The sequence below is a fragment of the Zerene cesonia genome, chromosome 6 (assembly GCF_012273895.1).
Source record: "Zerene cesonia ecotype Mississippi chromosome 6, Zerene_cesonia_1.1, whole genome shotgun sequence".
Classification (NCBI taxonomy): Eukaryota; Metazoa; Arthropoda; class Insecta; order Lepidoptera; family Pieridae; genus Zerene; species Zerene cesonia.
Window position 1 is genome coordinate 6,099,022 of NC_052107.1, and position 19,058 is coordinate 6,118,079.

The 19,058-nt window shown below is 30.9% G+C and overlaps 2 protein-coding genes across 3 annotated transcripts in view; both read right to left on the reverse strand.

Annotated features, from left to right (window-relative positions):
- LOC119840493 overlaps nt 1-3,561 on the reverse strand; it is a 76,888-nt gene extending 73,327 nt beyond the window's left edge. The window contains exon 1 of one of the 2 annotated variants that reach the window (XM_038367132.1): nt 3,354-3,561. The gene's annotated coding sequence lies outside the window, so the exon portion shown is untranslated. Of the gene's footprint in view, nt 1-3,342 lie in introns of both variants that reach the window. The other variant, XM_038367131.1, reaches the window with a different exon arrangement.
- A 12,628-nt stretch (nt 3,562-16,189) lies between these two features.
- Nucleotides 16,190-18,838, reverse strand: LOC119840424. The gene is made up of 3 exons (XM_038367035.1): nt 18,597-18,838; nt 17,478-18,062; nt 16,190-17,030 (listed from the first exon to the last, which is right to left on the reverse strand). The coding sequence occupies exons 2-3, from the start codon at nt 18,060-18,062 to the stop codon at nt 16,821-16,823; spliced, it is 795 nt and encodes a 264-aa protein (XP_038222963.1). The 5' UTR covers nt 18,597-18,838; the 3' UTR covers nt 16,190-16,820.
- Nucleotides 18,839-19,058: the final 220 nt, after the last annotated feature.

A 19,058-nucleotide genomic window follows, 5' to 3' on the forward strand; every position in this document is an offset into this window, starting at 1 on the left:
ATACCTAACCAGGATATAATAGATTTGTTGCTCAGGTCTGATAGCTATATTACGAAATAGTTCTACAAATTTTAATATACCTACGTAAATTCTTCAAAATAAAGTATAGTCAGTATGTTGCCGTCGATCAATATCTATATAACAAAAAAAGTTTCATTAAAATTCGTCAAGTAGTTTTCGCCTTCTACAGTTTAATTGTATATAAGTGTTGTTTACGTAATGGACTTTAGAACAATCTGTCACCTTTGCGTTCTTCCATTTAGATAAATATATTAAAAAATGTTTTATTTTTTGTTAAAGTTACACCAAAACATTGCCATTATGATCCTTGAATGATAAATCGAATACCTACATTATTAAAAAAAACCCGTCATTTAAAATTCGTCTGATGATGAAATGATTTTCCTCGTAGTCGTCTAAGGCAAATTTTTACTTCTCATTATTGTAAAATATATATCAAAATTAAACTAAATCAAACGAGTCTTAAGTTTCTTGGTTCATTAAAAGTGTCACATTATTATACTCAAAATAAAAACGATACCTTTGTATCGTTACTATCAGTAATATAAGTATTAAATCTTTTTAATTTACTTCCATTTTTAATAATCTTATAACCTACGCTTGAGGTAGTTATAACAGGATGAAAAAAGATGATTTAGAGCACACACATGATCCTTTGTCACGATTTTTAGTCATGTCTTAAAATAAAGGTTAATGATTATAAATATTTTTTACAGCGATTAACCTTCGATTTGTTGTAAGCCTTATGGAAAATTGAATATAGAAATAACATATTGTAATTTATTTGAAAATGTATTTTTTATTATTTATCTAAATTGCTCTAGAAACTTAATAAAATACATGGAACAAACAATGTTATGTGTGAAAATGCTTTTAAATTTGACTTGAAATTATATTACGAGTTATTATGGCTCATTGCTTGTTGGTTAAGTGAATCAGAACGTTAAATTATACAAAATTAAAATGTTGATTTACAACATTGTTTAAGAAAATAAAGAAAAACGCTGAAAAATATTTTAATTTCCCTTCTCATAAACATTAGAAAAATTGGAAACAGCTACAAAAAGTCTTGATCAGATTTTTTAGCTATGTTTATTCTTACAAATGATAATTACTCAATTGTTTTCTTGATTTGATGAAAGTTACATATACATGCGGCTTTTTTCAAAATAATTCAAACTATGTCAACAAAGCTTCTTTTATATTTTGTATAGAATTACTGGTAAATCTTTGAAACCTAATACACTCTTCAAATCTTGTATAAATGCTATCAAAATCAAAAATCGTCTATTGTGGTATCAAATTTTTATATAATACCTACTGGTTATAATACCTAGTGGTTTAAAATAATACAAAGTTTATGCCTACCTACCTATCTATCTGTGCCATGAGTACATACATATCTTGAATTTTTTTAATAACATACATATTAATTTACACTTACACCATAACATACCGTATAATTATTTGTATCTTACAAGTAATATGGCACGTGGATTCAATTAAAGTGGTATTTCCAGATTGACGCAACAGTCCTTAATGATTAAAAACCACCCTAATGGATATTGAGATATCACAATTATGGGCACAGTTCGAATTCTTACTAATAATTTTGGATTATTCTTTTGTAAATAGTTAAAAATACAATCATACAGAGCTGGTACCATTGTCCACATTATAGTTTTTTGTATAAAATACCGGTTTCTTCATAATGTTTCCTCGCTTAGTTCTCGATGTGTGAATGCTATTTCAAAATTCAACAATAGAATTAACACATACCGAGTTATAAACCTCTGAGGGTATTTAAAGCGGATTTTAGTTAAATATTCTGTCCTCCTAATTAGAATTATGTATACAATTAATACTGTCCGTGTTAAGAATAGGGTGAATAGACCGAATTGGAACTACATGGGAGGAACCAGCTTTAAAAATAAAAAATAATTAATCATAAAAAACGGTTCAGTCAGTAAAAAGATATGAGGTAGTAAACACAAATAATTCATGATTTGATAACCTCCTCATTTTTTAAAACGTTAAAAATTATGAAATCGTATGGTTTTTGTGTGCGAAATGTAATGTTCTTTATGATATAATTGCCGCAAATGTAATTGCTTCTGCTTGAATATATTGAATCCAGTGAATATGTTTCTAGAAATTTAGGTATTGTTGAATATATACATACTTTTTAGACTACCCGACCGTCTAATGTTAAAAATATACGATTATTTCATAAAAATCGTCAGTCAAGGTTATAAAACTATTACGAAACAAAACAGCTCCATCTAAACGCATGAATATGTGAATATCATAACAATTAACCTTTGCTGATATATTGTTGTGTTGACCCAAATATTTTTTGTTTAAAACGATATTTAGTGCTAAAAAATCAAGAACTTTATTCCATTCCAGGTTAATGTTCTCATTACAACTCTGAAACATAAGTATGAATTATATTTAATCACGAAAATTGATCTGATGAACGCAAAAGGACAATTAAGTCTGTTATTACTATGATTATACTATTCTTAAAAAATGATAATACATACTCTTATGAAGATACACTTATTTAGATTACGTAATATGATTTACGTCAAAGATTTGGAGCCTGGTATCAGACTTACACATAATGTGCACAAAATTTAGTAACTGTGCTCTATAAACCGTGTATTTCGACCATATACCTAGATATCCGACAGGAAATCGGGAAACCCATGAACGCAAATATACAGACTGTAGGGATGTATGTATAAAGGAAATTGTTGGAACTCGAAATATAACTAATGATTATGAATGAATTATTAGAACCTAATTGCCAAATAGGTAATTAAGTTTATGATAAACAGAATTTTTACGTTTATTAAATAAAAAAATAACAAATACTATTACCAAAATAAATCTAAAAATATGCTATAATGACAGAATCAACTACATTGTCACGCTTGTGTGGAATTTATTTAATACTGGCGATCCTAATCAAGACAATAAGAGAAACTTATTAAATTATTGTATTGTCCGTTCGATCCTCCGTTCGATCATTGATAAGTGTAAAATGTTTGAAAAAAAGTGGGTTAAAATCGACTCTAGATTACTTGGTTACATACAAGCATACAGGAGAAGATAATAAAAGCGTGTTAAATTTGTTTCTATTACGGAAAATCACGTTTCAAATACGGACACTTTAATTATATGAAATCAGAAAAGACGCAACTCAAAAAGGTAAATAAACGGTTATGGAGTTGGATTATAGATGTTGAATATAGAATAAAATATAAATGCTTATTTTAAATAAAAATATTTAAATAAAAATGTCACATTGCTCACCTTTACATTACCTTCAAGCAAGATACGAAAATATTCTTAACACGTTCACTTAAAAAAATAGTAACAACACGAGTTTGTTTTGATTATTTAATCAAAGCATTGTATTTTTCAAAAGCTTGAAAGAACATTCGCTCCTTGTGATATTAGATATTCGACTGACGACGCACATCCGACAAACTGGCTTTTACACCACAAGTGCGCTTGCGAATGGTAGTGCAGTGAATGAACGAGTCGTTCCGTTATAAAAACTCTATTTTTATCAAATGCTTTGGTGTGTGCAGATGCGCCTTATTCAGTTCCTATTAACTCTTAAAAGGGCTCAATTCATAAACTTTATCGATACATGACGCCTGATAAACCCTATATAGCATTTCACTGCTAACACATTTATAACTTCTTCAACAAAGTTTGCTCGTGAGTTTATACAGCTGCTGAATGAAGTTTGTTGTTTACTTAATTTTTACAGTTAGTTATAACATTTATGTTTTGCATTACATCTAACGACTCTTCAACAATTTGATGTTTCAAAACAAATGTTGTTGGCGAATATGATAACACGGTAAAACATAAATTAAAATTAAACGACTATGCTAAATTGCTTATTACGTAGTAGATATTACTATATATTTGGCAACATTGAAAATGTTAGAGTGGGTATCGATGTTCAAATACAGAAATGCACAAAAAAAATATGTTGCATATAAGATGTAAGATGCCTAGCCGGTTTCCAAATATGTCCTCTCACCCTCACTGGAAGCCCGTCCAGTAGAATTTTTCTCTCGAATTTTCACACACGCTTTTTTGGTGCTTCTCGCATAATCCTTTAAGATTAGCCTCTGTAACCAAATTTCAAGTGTGAATAAAGAATATTTCGAAACATTCGCTGTAGCAATCTCTAAATGTGTATTGTATACAGGCAATGTTAGACTCTTAGATGTTTTAAGTTCTGAAATTAAATACATTTTTTAATATTTAGTGCAGATATTTCATTTTATCGATCAATTGATTATTAGCTTATTACCGTATAAATAAAATATATGCGCAATCAATATTATGGAAAATATCTTTATTCATTTCTAAATATAGAAATTATATATATATAATAATTATGCGATGAAAAATGAATAAAATTAATTTAATTAATCTCTCGTTCTCCGCCCGCCGCCTAACCTGAGCGTCAAAGGAAGTTTGATAGTCCCGGGGATTTCCCCCTATAATTCTCTTTCCTATGGGATTTCCGGGATAAAATCTGTACTATATCCTTTCTCCCGAGACCTTTGTCTAAGGCCTGCAAACTATCTTAGTGCTAAATTTCATTCAAATCGTAAAAGTGGTTTAGGTGTAAAAAAGAAGAACATACAGTTTCTTTCGCATGATTAGTCAGAGATCACTTCAATCATAACAAGACGATTAATTGAAGAATACGTGCAAATTTTATGTTCAATAAAGGCATCATAAAATTCTTGGTCATATAAAATAAATGGCATCAAAGTTCATATACACTCATATAGATCTATAACATTTATCTCTGTTAGTAGAAAAATATTATCCGAATGCACAATAAAAAGGTCGTTATAATGTTTCCAGCGTCTTTACCGCAATTTTATAAGCCTCGGTTAATTTTAATTAAACTTTTAAGTGTATTTTCCGCCGATCTAAATTGGTAGGAAGTTATCAAAATAACTGGATTTCTGAATGTTGGTTATGCAATAATTTCATTAATTACCTATGCTTTTATTTTGAAGACTCGTTCATTGTTCGCTAGGTCATCTTTCAGACGTGCTAGTGAATGGATTTGTTTCAGTATTTGAAAAATTATAATATTCAATACGTATATTTTTGGACATTTACAAATCGATGAATACAAAGAAATATTTGTTTTTCAAAAAAAAAAACAATAAATGATTTGAAGCTTAAATTACGGCATTTTCAATAAAAATTTGATTGATAAATGACGTTTTATTATTGTATTATTTGACGTTTTGGAAAAAAATAATTTACAACGAAGACACTAATAAAATGCCTTTTTACTTTTGTATACGACTTTTTATAAAATGTTAAACAAACAGTAAAGTTAACAAGTGAATTAAAATAGATATCATGTAACAATTGTTGTTATGAACCGTCTGTTTGCATATAGTTATATAATATAGCAATATTAATGAAATGTTTGAAAACTCAATAAATTTACGCATGCATGTTGTGTTTTATTTATCAGGAAATACCAAAATGTTTTGAGGGGTACATAGCTTAAAATTAATTTTAGCAATGAGGCAAGCTGTGCGTTCTTAATCCGAATGCATTTGCGTATTGTTGCTATCCCACTTGCAATGTTTACCTTTTGCTATATTTATGGCTTATTATATTTGATAACACGCTAGGGCTAAATCTTGCCACTACCTTTCGGTGAGTACCAGTCACGACCAGGACTATACAATCGAGTGGCTTCTTTCTCTCATTTTTTTTCAAATGACACTTATGCGTAAAGAATGTCCAGAATTACTCAAACATTTCACAATGTTGTGGAAGGAAGACACATTTATTTTATTCAATTTGCTTCATTTATCTTAGACGTTTTATTAAATGCTATAAAATTAACTGCAATTGAGGATGGAAATTCAAACGTGTTTATATACAGATATACAGTTATAAATGGCGAGTTAATTATTGCTAAGATTGTCCATAAGCACTTGTCGCCCAGGTTGACCAAGACACGTCACCTACTTTGCCCTGCTTTCACATATGAGTCTCAAACTTTCTCTTTGAAGCCTTTTGCTCAAGATCAACTCTGTCGTCCATACATTGTTCTCTAATTGAAAGCTTTACAAGTTGTGTATCATCAATCAAATTATAGATATAGAAACAATTCGAAATTGAACTGTAGTTCAATTATAGGAATAAAAGTTATCTGTCTAATGTATGTTTCATTACTAATTGTTGGTTTGTTATAATCATATTTTTCGTGACCTTTTCTTTTTATGTATATGGGTACAATGATAGCGGAATAAAAACTGATTTTGTTACGACGTGCAAAACCAGTTATGCTTTCTTATTGTAAAATTGTATGCAGAGGTCATTGACTTTTTAATATATGAAAGTTTTTATTTATGCTGTAGTATATAAACCTATACTTTTAATTTCTAACTTTCTGCTTCAATTCTACGGTTTTGACCATACATATAATTAATATAGAAACATTTGAAGACCTGGCATAATTTTCTGAGCAATTTCTAGCTGATGAAATAATTAATTAATATCAATAACACATACAGGCGCCAATAAATGCACACAGGAGAGAAAATTTCAATTTTATCAGAGTTTTTTGGAATTAATCTTGTAACTTAATTTTTGACGCCTCCTTGGTGTAGTGGTAAACGCGTGAGCGTAGAACCGAGGGGTTCGATTCCCGGTGGGGACAGTAAAAAAAAAAAAAAAATGTCTCGGTCTGGCAGGACACAGAAGGCTGATCACCTACTTGTCCATAAAGAAAATCGATCAGTGAAACAGATGTATATCATCTGCCCCATACTCCAGTAGGGGACACGGGACTTCACTTTTTTGTAACTTAATAAAGGATCGAATGCTGTTATTCTCAAGAGAATAAGAATCAGGGACAATTTCAAATTGATTGAATTTCATTTTTAGGTTTATAATTCAAATTATAAACTTATTTTTATTTCAAAAATGTTTGAAGATATTCAATTTAGCTTTAGCGTGGAGTAATTATTATTACAAAATTACTTTATCGAATTACAGTAATTAATTATTTTACAGATTACGTTGAATTTATCCTCCCAAACTTAAAAAGGATCAGTTGCTCCAGTCGGTTCTCCTGTGTAGAAACTAATTTCCTAATCTTTCAAAAGCGGTTCCAAAGCGAGAAATCTAATTGTATAAATATTTTTTTTTAATACTTTATTTAATTTATTTTTGCACATATTTAGATCTGAATAACCTATTTTCTATTCCCAGGCATTACTTTCCATTTTCCCTTACTTATCATCTACAGAGAGGCACACAGCTAATCTAATTAAAGGAAGTTAATATTATCAATGAAATATATTATTATGTAATTCATTGCAGAAGCCCCGTGTCCTTCTGTAGGGTTTCAGAGGCAATAAGGTGAAAGGTCCGATCGAAGATATGTATTCTATTACCGCGTTTATTTTTAGGTCTAATTAAAGCTTATATTAAATATCTCAAGCCAATGTTATTAAACAAAATGATCTATTCATTATTAGTTAATCATTGCGTATGACGTGGTGTTCTCACACACACATGCGAGATGGACAAATTATATGCGTAGGTGGCCTTATAATCTCTACCAGTCTGTCTGTCTATTCTTCACGCCTAAACCACGGTACCGATTGGATGCAATTTGTAGAGAGGATACAAACAGATAGTTTGAGCCCCAAGAAATTACAAATAATAGTTTTTATCTTTTTTACGGGAGCTATGCAAGGAAAACTGGAACTGTCGTTTGCTTTTTCTAAGCAGGCAAAGTGGGCGGAAAGTTAAATTTCCATATAGTACCGTCAAAAAAAAAAAACTACTACCAACGGTACTCTGTTCTTCGTACGCTTCCAAAGCTTCGCTTGCTATAGAGTTTTATTAAACATACGCAGCACAACACTATTCCCCATATGATGTCGAAGACCACGAGTGAATGACCTCTCACCCTTTTTACACCGTAAAACGAAGTTGATATCATAGCATTGCCCTGAGATCCCTTTGCGCGAATCAAACGGATAGTTTATGAGCGGCGCCTGGAAACATTATAATTTAAATATATGACGTATATACCGTTGGATGGAAATTATTTTTAATTCACATCGACCTTCAAAGAATTTGGCGTAGGTTATTTGTTAACAGTGTAGAGTTGAGAATTGATAGAAAACAGAAAGAACACTTTACAACGTTGTGAGATGTAAAGAAACCGTGTATGTTTTGGCAATGAAAGTATAAATCTGAGAAACTATTTATAGGTACTTATAGAAGTTTACGTGATTTTTGTTTTAACCTAACCTAAACAAACTATGAAAATTGGAATTTATGATAGGTAATTTTTTTTTTTGCTCGTTGGAAATTATAGTTTTACAAACGCTTATTACGTAAAAGTTCTCGTTAAACCCCCAGCGCATTTCTCATTTTTTCTATTAGAAAAATTCTTAAAACTGATGTACACAGCCTCCCTGAGTGGCATTCCACCGAGCTTAGTCACCCGTATGGGTACTAAGTTTTTATAGAAACCCTGAACGCATTAGCGAAGCGATGAATGACAGTTGCGCGAAGTTAGGGATGTAAACATACAGTTTAAGAAAAATATCAAAATAATTTTGTTTTACGTCGTTTTATTTTAAATTTTTTGCATGCTACCGAATTCTTTCAATTTATAATTTCTTTCACGGACCACAGTAATATTATTGTAATCAGGACGATGTGGATGCAGATGCCAACATGATATATTTTTAACATGTAAATCAGTCTGGTATTTTATTCGCTTTGCACATACCTACTTAAGGATATTTTCCATATATTTTTTTTTAATATTGTATAATTTAAATCAACAGAACTGTTTCTCAAGAGTTATTTTACAAGGAAAATATACGTTTTTCTACTTATGGAACGTGATTGAAAATATTTGAATGTATAAATCAACTTATCTCTATCTTAACTTATATTATTACGAAAAAAAAGATCGAGTGCGAGTTGGACTCGCAGACCTGAGGGTGCCGTACAAATAAGTTAAGAGGAAGCAAGAGGAATAAGCCACTCATCCAATTTATGACCGTGTCTATCATTGTTTAACCTCGATTTTTATCACGACCATGGTTTATAACATATAGCCTCGTTATATAGATATATAGCCTACTCGAGATATAGCCCAGATAGAAGGACAAGCAGACAGACAGCTAGACAGACAGCCAGATAAACCGACAGAATAGTCTGACTGATATTGACATAAATAATGATGGTCATTCCTAGGGATAAATGATTTTCGTAACAAACAAAAATAATGTGAAATTCTTACTTATTTCACTTGAAATATACTAAAAAAGTCGCTAAAATATAAAAAAAAAATTGATAAAAAACAACAGTTTTTGTTTTAAGCATCTTATCCAAAATGTAAATCAAACCAGTTCCCGATATAAGTACATTCAAATCAATGATTTAAATGAATACTTCTTCCTCGACTTTATATTGTCAGAGTATACTTAACATACTAATCCCGCCCAAAAAAAAGAGATGTTCTCTTAATGGTAACTATTTGTATCTCTATACCATTGGTAACTTATATACAAGCTTCTCGATGTCTAGAATATAAGAACTAGGTAAGTATATTTCTCTGTAAATATTAATATTCTAGAATAATTAGCCTCTAAGTTTAACGTTTACGCATACACCTAAAGTCGTAGTTTGTTCATGTCATCGTATTGAGGTAGATCTTTCCTGAAGGATATAAAATTCCTTCCTTGTGATAACCTTTCTGTACCCATTACCCATTTGGGTTTTATTCGTTAAATGTGACGTGATGAGAATACCAAGAGGTAAATAAATATTAATTATTGTCCTAAACAAACCACATTAGTCTTAATGATTCAAATTAATTTGTTCGACTTACACTTTGAGCATGTATAATACGAAAATTGCAATATTTATTAATTTGTGCTAGTAGTTTACTGAGACAATAAAATTACCTTTAATGGCGACAAGTTCTTGCTGGTGATGGAATGCCTTTAAATGCCAACCATAGAACTAACAAGCGATGTTTTGTGACACTATATGTTAAATTACTAATCAAATAATTTAAAATAATTACGTCTCATCCTGCAATCCTATATATTTCAAGTATTTGTTTTCATGTAATATAGGCGTATACCTTAACATAATATTAATGTTTGGTTTGTTAAATTAATATTCCTATCTAAACTTCTTCAACTTTGTATATTTTCTTTTTTGTAGTCTTTTATATCTATTAAATCAATTGCAATCAATTTTTCTATATAATGTGAAAAGACTATTCCATACAGCCATCAGTCACTAAATTTTTAAAGTAACGAACCTTACGTAAGAATTTATTTAATTTTATACATTGCCAAAACGCAGATATGTAGGGCTGTCAAAACACAGGCACAAATAAAGGAGTTTATTGTCAAAGAGGAAGTTCGAACTTCAATAAGCCTTTGTTGGCGAGCAACACCGTGACACGATTTACTCTTCTGTGATAAACTGTTTTCAAAAATTTTTTTTCCATTTTTGTGAATTCAACACTTAACAAAGTGTAAAACTGCCCAAAAAAATTAAAGAATATACATATAGACAGGAAGCTAATAGCTAATAGGTATTTTAAGTTTTCCTGCTTTTATTCTGAGGCTCTTATTAATATTGAAATGTATGTATCACAATAATATACGTGCGTTCTATGTTACTTCATATCAGAAAACACAGAAAATACTAACATATTTTAAGAAAACGATATGGACGAATTCATAACCAGGTGACCTTGTGCACAAGGCTTCTACGATTACTGATAAGACGATGACATACCATGCAAAATTTTATAAAAACACGAAATATTTAACGTCAGCTAATAACCGTTCATACTTATGTCTGGCCTGGCAATATTTGTACTAGAGAAACACTATACTTAAGAGATATAGCTCTAGCAAAATTTGCATCTCTTATTTTTGTGATATCTTTTATTTAGAATGCCGACATTAAAACGTAAGAAATAAATGGAAGTTTGATGAGGAATAGGAAAGGACCGGAAAGCGTGAGGTAACACTAGCATTCATATACTTCTATTTGACGCCTCATTAACTGAATATATAAATTAGACTACGATTGACTACTTTTAGAAGATCATCACGATATCAGAATGTACTCTCCATAGAAGAAACAACTCATTATTCACCAAGTTCAAAAAGGAAGAAGTTTGTCATGTCGCCGGTTAATATATTTTTCGTGGACGCTTTTAAACTGCCATGTGGTGCGTCACTTTGTAATATAATCTTCAAAAACGACGCGGCACAACTCCATAAATGCGTGACGTTATTGTAAGTGGATACACCTAATACCACCGTAGAATAATGGTGAGACAAAACCGTTCTCCAGAGTTATTTGGCTTCTATACTGACCGATTTCGAAAAACTATACAAGAAAATATATCTTTCTTTCTTAGTCTCTGGCCTTGGTGATGTGGCTTTTATAATATTACTTTGGCATGCTTTGTCCTAGCTAAAATCAATCGATTCTAAACTTTAAATACTGAGCAAAAGTTGATGGTGATCGCTTACCATCAAGCGACATGTGACATAAAAAAAATAAAAACGTATTTACACGTAAAGCATTGATTAGTGTTGCCGTATAATTTTTTGATAATGATCACAGCTTTTTTGAAATATAAGGTCAGTTCAACGTTTCGTATAATTACAAAATCTGCAGATTTATATCTGTAAAGATTGAATCAAATTCTATGAGATAATTATTGTCTTAAGAGTAGTTTCCTTTCAACTGTAGCCTTGATATTATGTGTTATAATTAAACAGTTATCTATCGAATAGAATCTGTGCAGAGTCGAATTTTTAATTTTTGAGCCTTTCTTTCGGTCCGGTTTTAAGTTTTGAATCATTAAGTCTTATTAAATGAAATCCTCCTCAAGAATTTTAAATCCATCTATATCACTATTGTATATCTATTTATATTTTAAAAGAAAGGGCAAATTGGGTAAATTGGCTTCTGTCAATAATTGTCTGTAATTGGCGCTGACAATTTTTTTATAATAAGACAGCTAAAAGCTATTGAATTTTCTGCACTACTACTACTTCTACTTTCAAATTCTTATGGTCTGGTCCCAATGGTCAAATATTGGACAAAAATATTTTTTAATCAATGCATCTAATATATTCTTAGAAAGGAAAACACATATATCTAACAAGGTATTTAACTGTCAATCCTAAGTACAGAGTAGCCGCTTTCTCAGTTTATGTGGGCTATAAAGGAGGAAGTTCAATACCCGGCACTTTTAAGTACATATATATCCGTTTTACAGTTTATAAAAGTGTTTATGCAACGGTATATTTAACTTAAGCGCATTAAACGTATTAATTATATCATACGATACTAGAATACACATAAATGTATTTTTGTTTGATGTAGTGTGGCCAATTTTTAAACCTACCACGGAAGATAGTATAAAAGAAACCCACAAAGAAAATAGATTGATTGGTATTATTTGTCTCCGAAGCATTCCGTAGTTAGATATGGCTCCACATTACTAATTTTTGCAAAAAACATACGAACACTAGGTGAAGTGCGAACATTCCGATTGTTGGAATCTATGCTCCGCTTATCACTGCGATATCTTTTTGAGTCCATAAGTCCACGTATTTAAACGTATTTTTATACTTTTTAAACAGCTTGTAACTGTAAACCGCATGTTATAAAGTTTTGACATTTGAATTAACATGAAATTTCAATACACATAGAAAATCATAGATGCGAATACATTTGCTTCTCATATGAAAATAACTATAAATAGCTATATATTTAAATGCATTATACATTGTACATTGGCTAAACAGCTATTCAAACAGACACGAAATTTGATATCTGTTCAAGGTGAAAATACATAGGGACCAAAATTAAAATATTGTTATTAAACGATACATGTATTTGCCCATTTTTTTTTCTAAGTTTTGTATGATACCGCGATATGATTATAAGTTTATGGCTAGCTTTATAATTATCATCAGAGCGATTTATGACATGGTTTAATTTTAAAGTGAATAACGAGTTGAATAACAAACGTATAATTAGAAATCGGAAGTAATGTCGTCTATGAATCGTGATAAGATAGCAATGAGTCACATATTAAAGTACAAAAACTTATCAGAAATTACTCATATCACTGTTAAAGTAAACAAAAGCAAGCTACATAAAGATTAAATATATGATGCACCATATTTATGACGCTTTGCAATTGCTAGTAATCTGCTTGCAAAATAAAATGTAAACCACATTATCTACAATAGAAGGACTGTTTTTTTGGACTTCGGGGAAATAATAAAGTAGTGCCAATACTTTTGTTAATAATGCTCCAACCATTTTAGGTACCTATTTACTTCGAAACGTTTACTCGAAAACTAATATTTCTTACATTACAAATTAATATTATAATATTATTGTGCTTAATGAACTATTATAATATACAATTAACACGAATAAGAATCGTTGTATGTCTTTACCCAGCCTGATAAACAATTGCGTATGTAATAAGGGAGTCTTTTGCATTGACTGGTGATGAAAGATGACACGCACGTTTACACTTAAGGGGACTAAATACGTTTTAGAATGCCTTGAAGCATTTTTCTATCGTTTATTTTCTGTTATATCGAATCAATCAGTAGATTTTTTATTAAATTGCATATTCTTAATTCCTAGCATAATACGCACCAGTGTAATGTGTATGCGTGCGTGATGTATGTATGTATGTGATTTGTGGATTATATAACTTGTGCTTTTGTAGTCCCAATATTGCGGGAAGATACATTAAAATTATTTCATGGATAACAAAAATTGTAAATATGCATGTCTCGTACGAAACAATTAATTAACTTTTGAACGTTTTAATGACGCTTATTACAATCATAAAAGTAAAAAAAATGAATTCCAGACCAATCAAATATCTACGCATCTCCGCGGCTTTTTTAGGCATAATATCATCAAAGCTCTTGCGATTTTTACGTTTTCTCCGAGGCGGGCTTGGCATACATTCTCGTAAGATAAAAAATAACCAGCTAGACTATACCATCTTGTGGGGTATCGGGAAAAGAAATCTAATAATAATATAAAAGATATCTTTTTTGTATTGAGACGAGATGTTGCAATATAAAAATGAAAAACTTTAAGAATCTAAATGTTTTGGTAATCTTGACAGCGGGATTATCTTTACAAATAGCAATCATTTTGACTGGCCAATTCATATAAATCATATACACAAAGCAGATAATATAAGAACAATAGATGCCGAGAAGGACAATACAAGCGGAAGCGGTTGTGTCTTGATTTTTTGTCTGTATATGTGGCAAAATATATTGTACGTTGTTGGATGTGAATTTTAATCTACTTGCTACTAAAAAAAATAATCGAGCTTTGTCCTGATAGAAAAGCTGCATTGAAGCTGAATCTCTCTAAAATGAATTATGTAGGTACAATCACAACTGAAATTAACTTAAAATGAAATTCTATTGGAAGTTGAGATGGGCTCAATATTGGCTGTTACATCTGTAATGTCACTTATTAGAAGTTATTCTGCTTTTTTACCACCTATTTATGGAGCAGTTCAGATAACCCACCAACACAGCTAACCTTAGATGGGGCTATACCGATAGCATATCTATGTTGTCATGAAATAAAGAGACTAAAGACTGTGTGTACACAGAGATTTTCATCTCACCCGTGATTTTTCTTTAGCACAGAGTACGCTTACAAGCTCTTATTAAAACGACACTAAAAACCTCTATCTGTACAAAACGTGACACTGGCAGAATCCGTCCTCAGTGGAATCGGGAGTTGCCATTTAAGAAAAAGAAGAAAAAGAAGTCTGTGTGTACAATGGTTTGCCTATACATTCAATCGCACATTACCATCAGAAATCATTTTCAGTGTGGCTAAACTTTGCCGTTAGTAAATGTTCTAAAACATTCGTTATTTTTTTGTCATTACCTTTTGTCACTACCCAAAAAATAGAACCTATTACAATACATTAAATTAACTTTTAATCTTTTTAAAAGCCAATTTTTTTCAGATGTGCATGTGTTTGAAAAAACATTAAAAGTTAATTAAGAGTAACATTATAAACGCAAAAACAACTGAACGAATTAGTTCAATTGTTTTTGTTTTAATCCAAACCTTCAACCCACGTCTTTTGGCCAGTATGTTGTGTATATGGGTATAGATGATGTCATTTCTAAGGTATACAAGAATCATTCAACTGTTTGTTCAGAACTAACTAACAAAAATGATAATAAATTATGAATTATTTAATGTATACAGAATATATTATATATACAGCACTCCGAATATATTACTTGCACAGTAATATATTCGCAATGCTGTATAGATACAAAAGCAAATTTTAAATGTGAAAGAATTTTAGGTATCGGTTCAATAGACTCAAAATAAGCGCGTTCTAATAAACAAACTCTCCAGCAAATAAAATAAAAGATTAAGAATTTACATTTTTACTACTAAGTTACTACTTTTACGCTTTGTGTTATTGTTTTTCTCTCTTATTATCCATTACCTGAGGCAAAAGGATGACATCTTTTTTTAACTTCTTTTTTCAACCGACTTCAAAAAAAGGAGGTTATCAATTTGACTGTTTTTTTGTATTTGTTACCTCGTAACTTTTTAATGGGTGAACCGATTTTTATGATTCTGTATTTTGAAAGCTGGTGGTGTCTGCCATGTGTTCCCATTTAAATTTAGTCTAGTTCTGACAATTTAAAGACGGTTATATTTTTTGTTAAAAATAAATATTTATCTGTTATAGCGTGCTTAAAAATATTTGGATAAATATAAAGCAAAATCATTATTTCAAACCCATTTAGCGATATCGGGATACTAGATACTTTGAAATGTTTAACTCATTATGGTTACCTTGTGGATTATTCACTCGTTAAATTTGAAGGATATTTCGTACGTCATTAACTATTATTAGTTTACTGTAGTATATTTAGATTTTCTAGTATATACGTGTTGAATTATATATTAAGATTTACAATATTAATAATGACGCTGGGGTCAACACAAACACATAATGACAAGGCTATTGAAAAACATATTTCTTTGTAAGTTTTATTAAGACTAGGAACATAGCTGCCAATATAAAACTAGGTACAAAATAGTACTTAAAATAACATAAATGCTATGGGTAATTTCGTAGTTTAGATATAACTCATAGAACAATATTTTTACTTACAATATTCAGATATTTCATATATTTAATTTGAAAATGCAATCACACCTGATTGTTACAATTTTTTCTTACGATTTTCTCCATTGGTTAGGACAATAAATTAATGGTTCTATAAGTAACGATTATTTCATTCTAAATATGATGTAAATTGCTACAAAAATAAAAAAAAAGAGATAAATTATGTTATGGCAATATTTGTTGGTAAATTGAGAAGAATCTCAATTTCCTAATAAATAAAAAGAATAGTAGTACAAAGCAATTGATGCAATTCTTTCAACGCTCTGCTATGTTAATCGTCACATGATTACAATTCATGTGAAGTTTCTCATAGAAATAGATAACAAAAGGCTTGACTTCGTGGTTTAAGTACTCGATGACTTTACCTTATTATAACTCACGCAGGCGCATCAATACGCACTTCATTGTACTCTACTCGTATTTACTTATGCCCTATTTAAATAAACAGAATACTGATAAGTGACTACAATACATATTCTTAACTCAAGTTGTTGGGAGAATATGCTTCAGTGAAATCTGCTATAACGCGTTTTATAACTTCCAGCCTACAGGCCTGTCCTGATCTATATGACTTTTGACAACCATATTTTTCAAAACACTTTTGCTGTTGTTCTAAATTGCAACAAAACAATACAGCAGCTTGGCACATTCCAGGCATCTTAACTGATGCTCGCGTCGTGGTATCGATCTGAAAAACATGAGGTTTTAAATAAAAAAAAAATATTTACAAAACAATGTGGACAATCTTTGCTAATAAGATAAGAAACATGATGGTACCTATTATTCTGTGGTACATCACATGTAAAATCGTTCAACACATTTTTAAATGTAGAATTACAGTATAAATATAGTGTCTGATATATGATTCTTTTATTCCAAAGGTTGGTAATACACGGAGTATTATATTTTTAGACATAGACGTAGACATAGACAAAGACATACCTTTATTTAGCACCAAAACAGAAATGAAATGAGCAGAAAATCAAAAATTTATAAGATACAAGCGTAAGTGATAATGCCAAAATGGTCCCCACATCAATGTAAGTTACAGGGAGAGTTTCTGTAACACTGGTTTTCAGTGACGACCGTTATGGTGGTATTAATCATATGGGATAATTATAACTGTTGAACTTACCCCAGCTTGACTGCTGCCATGTTCCAAAGGGGGTTGATTAGCTTGTGAGGGCCGATTCGTACCAATAGGCTTTAAAATAATTGGACGTGTGCCATCGTCATCATTATCAAATCCCTCTTCAGGAGCGTCTTCTGGTACCGGGCCCCAATTTTGATTTTCGTCTTCCATTTCAGGAAGCCTATCCGGAAATGTTACATTCGTTTTGCTAGGTTTACAGTTACAAGGCCTGTATTGTGGCACCGAGTATATCACTGGATATGGTATATAGATAGGTGGAGGTGGAGGACGTTTCACATAAGCGGATAGTTCCTCCAATTGTCTAAATATCTGGGCAAGCATATCATCTTGGCGCCTGTCGGATTCTCTTCGAAAATTATCGTATTGGTAAGGGTTCCAGTAATCATAGTGCGATTGTCTTGAACGTCGTTTGTGTCGCATTTGACTACTTGCATGCTCTTTAATATGTTTCAGAAGTGCATTTTCTTCAGAGTCGTCGTTTGTCGAATCGGCTTCGGGTTCTTGAACATTCCGAGCCTCAATTGTTAATACACAAATTATTCCAATAAATATTAATAACTGCTTCATCTATAACAAAACAAAATATTTTTTATCTTTTTATTTTGATCGTTACACCTGCCTCTTTTTCTTTATTTCAGATGTATTGTGAATGTACTGTTGTTATTTGAGACCAACGAGAATGGAGAAAAACTTTTGCCAAACCGTTACACTACTTATTGAAAAGCAAATACTGCCTGTTATGCAAAATATTACCTTACCTCTTTAACATCAAGGTTCTTTATAGAGGAAAAAAATACTATTACAAAAGGATAACGGTAAAAAACTGCAAAATGTAAAGATGAAGATGCGTCTTTTTGATTTCAGTTTTTAATTGTATCATCGACTATATCTTAGACTCACGTGAATAAAACTTATTTAGATTTATTTTGATAGATAGATTTATTTATTATATCCACTTGAAATATTTGCACGAGTGACAAATTGTAACAACAATTTTCACAATGGTTAAAACTAAATATGTTTGGCTAATTTAATTTACAATTCAAATGCTTTTTTACGATTTAGACATATTATAAATCCATAAATAACTAGCAGACATACCTTGAGCGTTAAATGTTAATCAAGCCGGAAGAATTTACTTTACAATGGCGTTTCTCTTTTGTATTTATACTTTAATCAAAGCTATAAAGATCCACTGGTGTTCCTTTTACTTCGGGGTATCGTTTTTAATTTATAATCACACACACAATCGCGCTTTATTTTACCACAAACTGACATACGTGCGCACTTCGTAACATTTTGAGAAAGACTGATCGGAATTATCAATAGTCAGCACAGCCATATAGCCAATAGCACTGCGCCCGCGCATATTAAATACTATTTACCACACACATACATGACGATATATTAAGTATATATTATATAAGACGCACCCACTCGTAATTGTTTAATAATTGATTTACTATACAAAGTTTAGGGTTTTCAGGTCTTTCTGTTATTAAGTGGTGTTTTAATTACGATTTTCTATAGTCAATATATCCTAATATCCTAATATTAGAAATG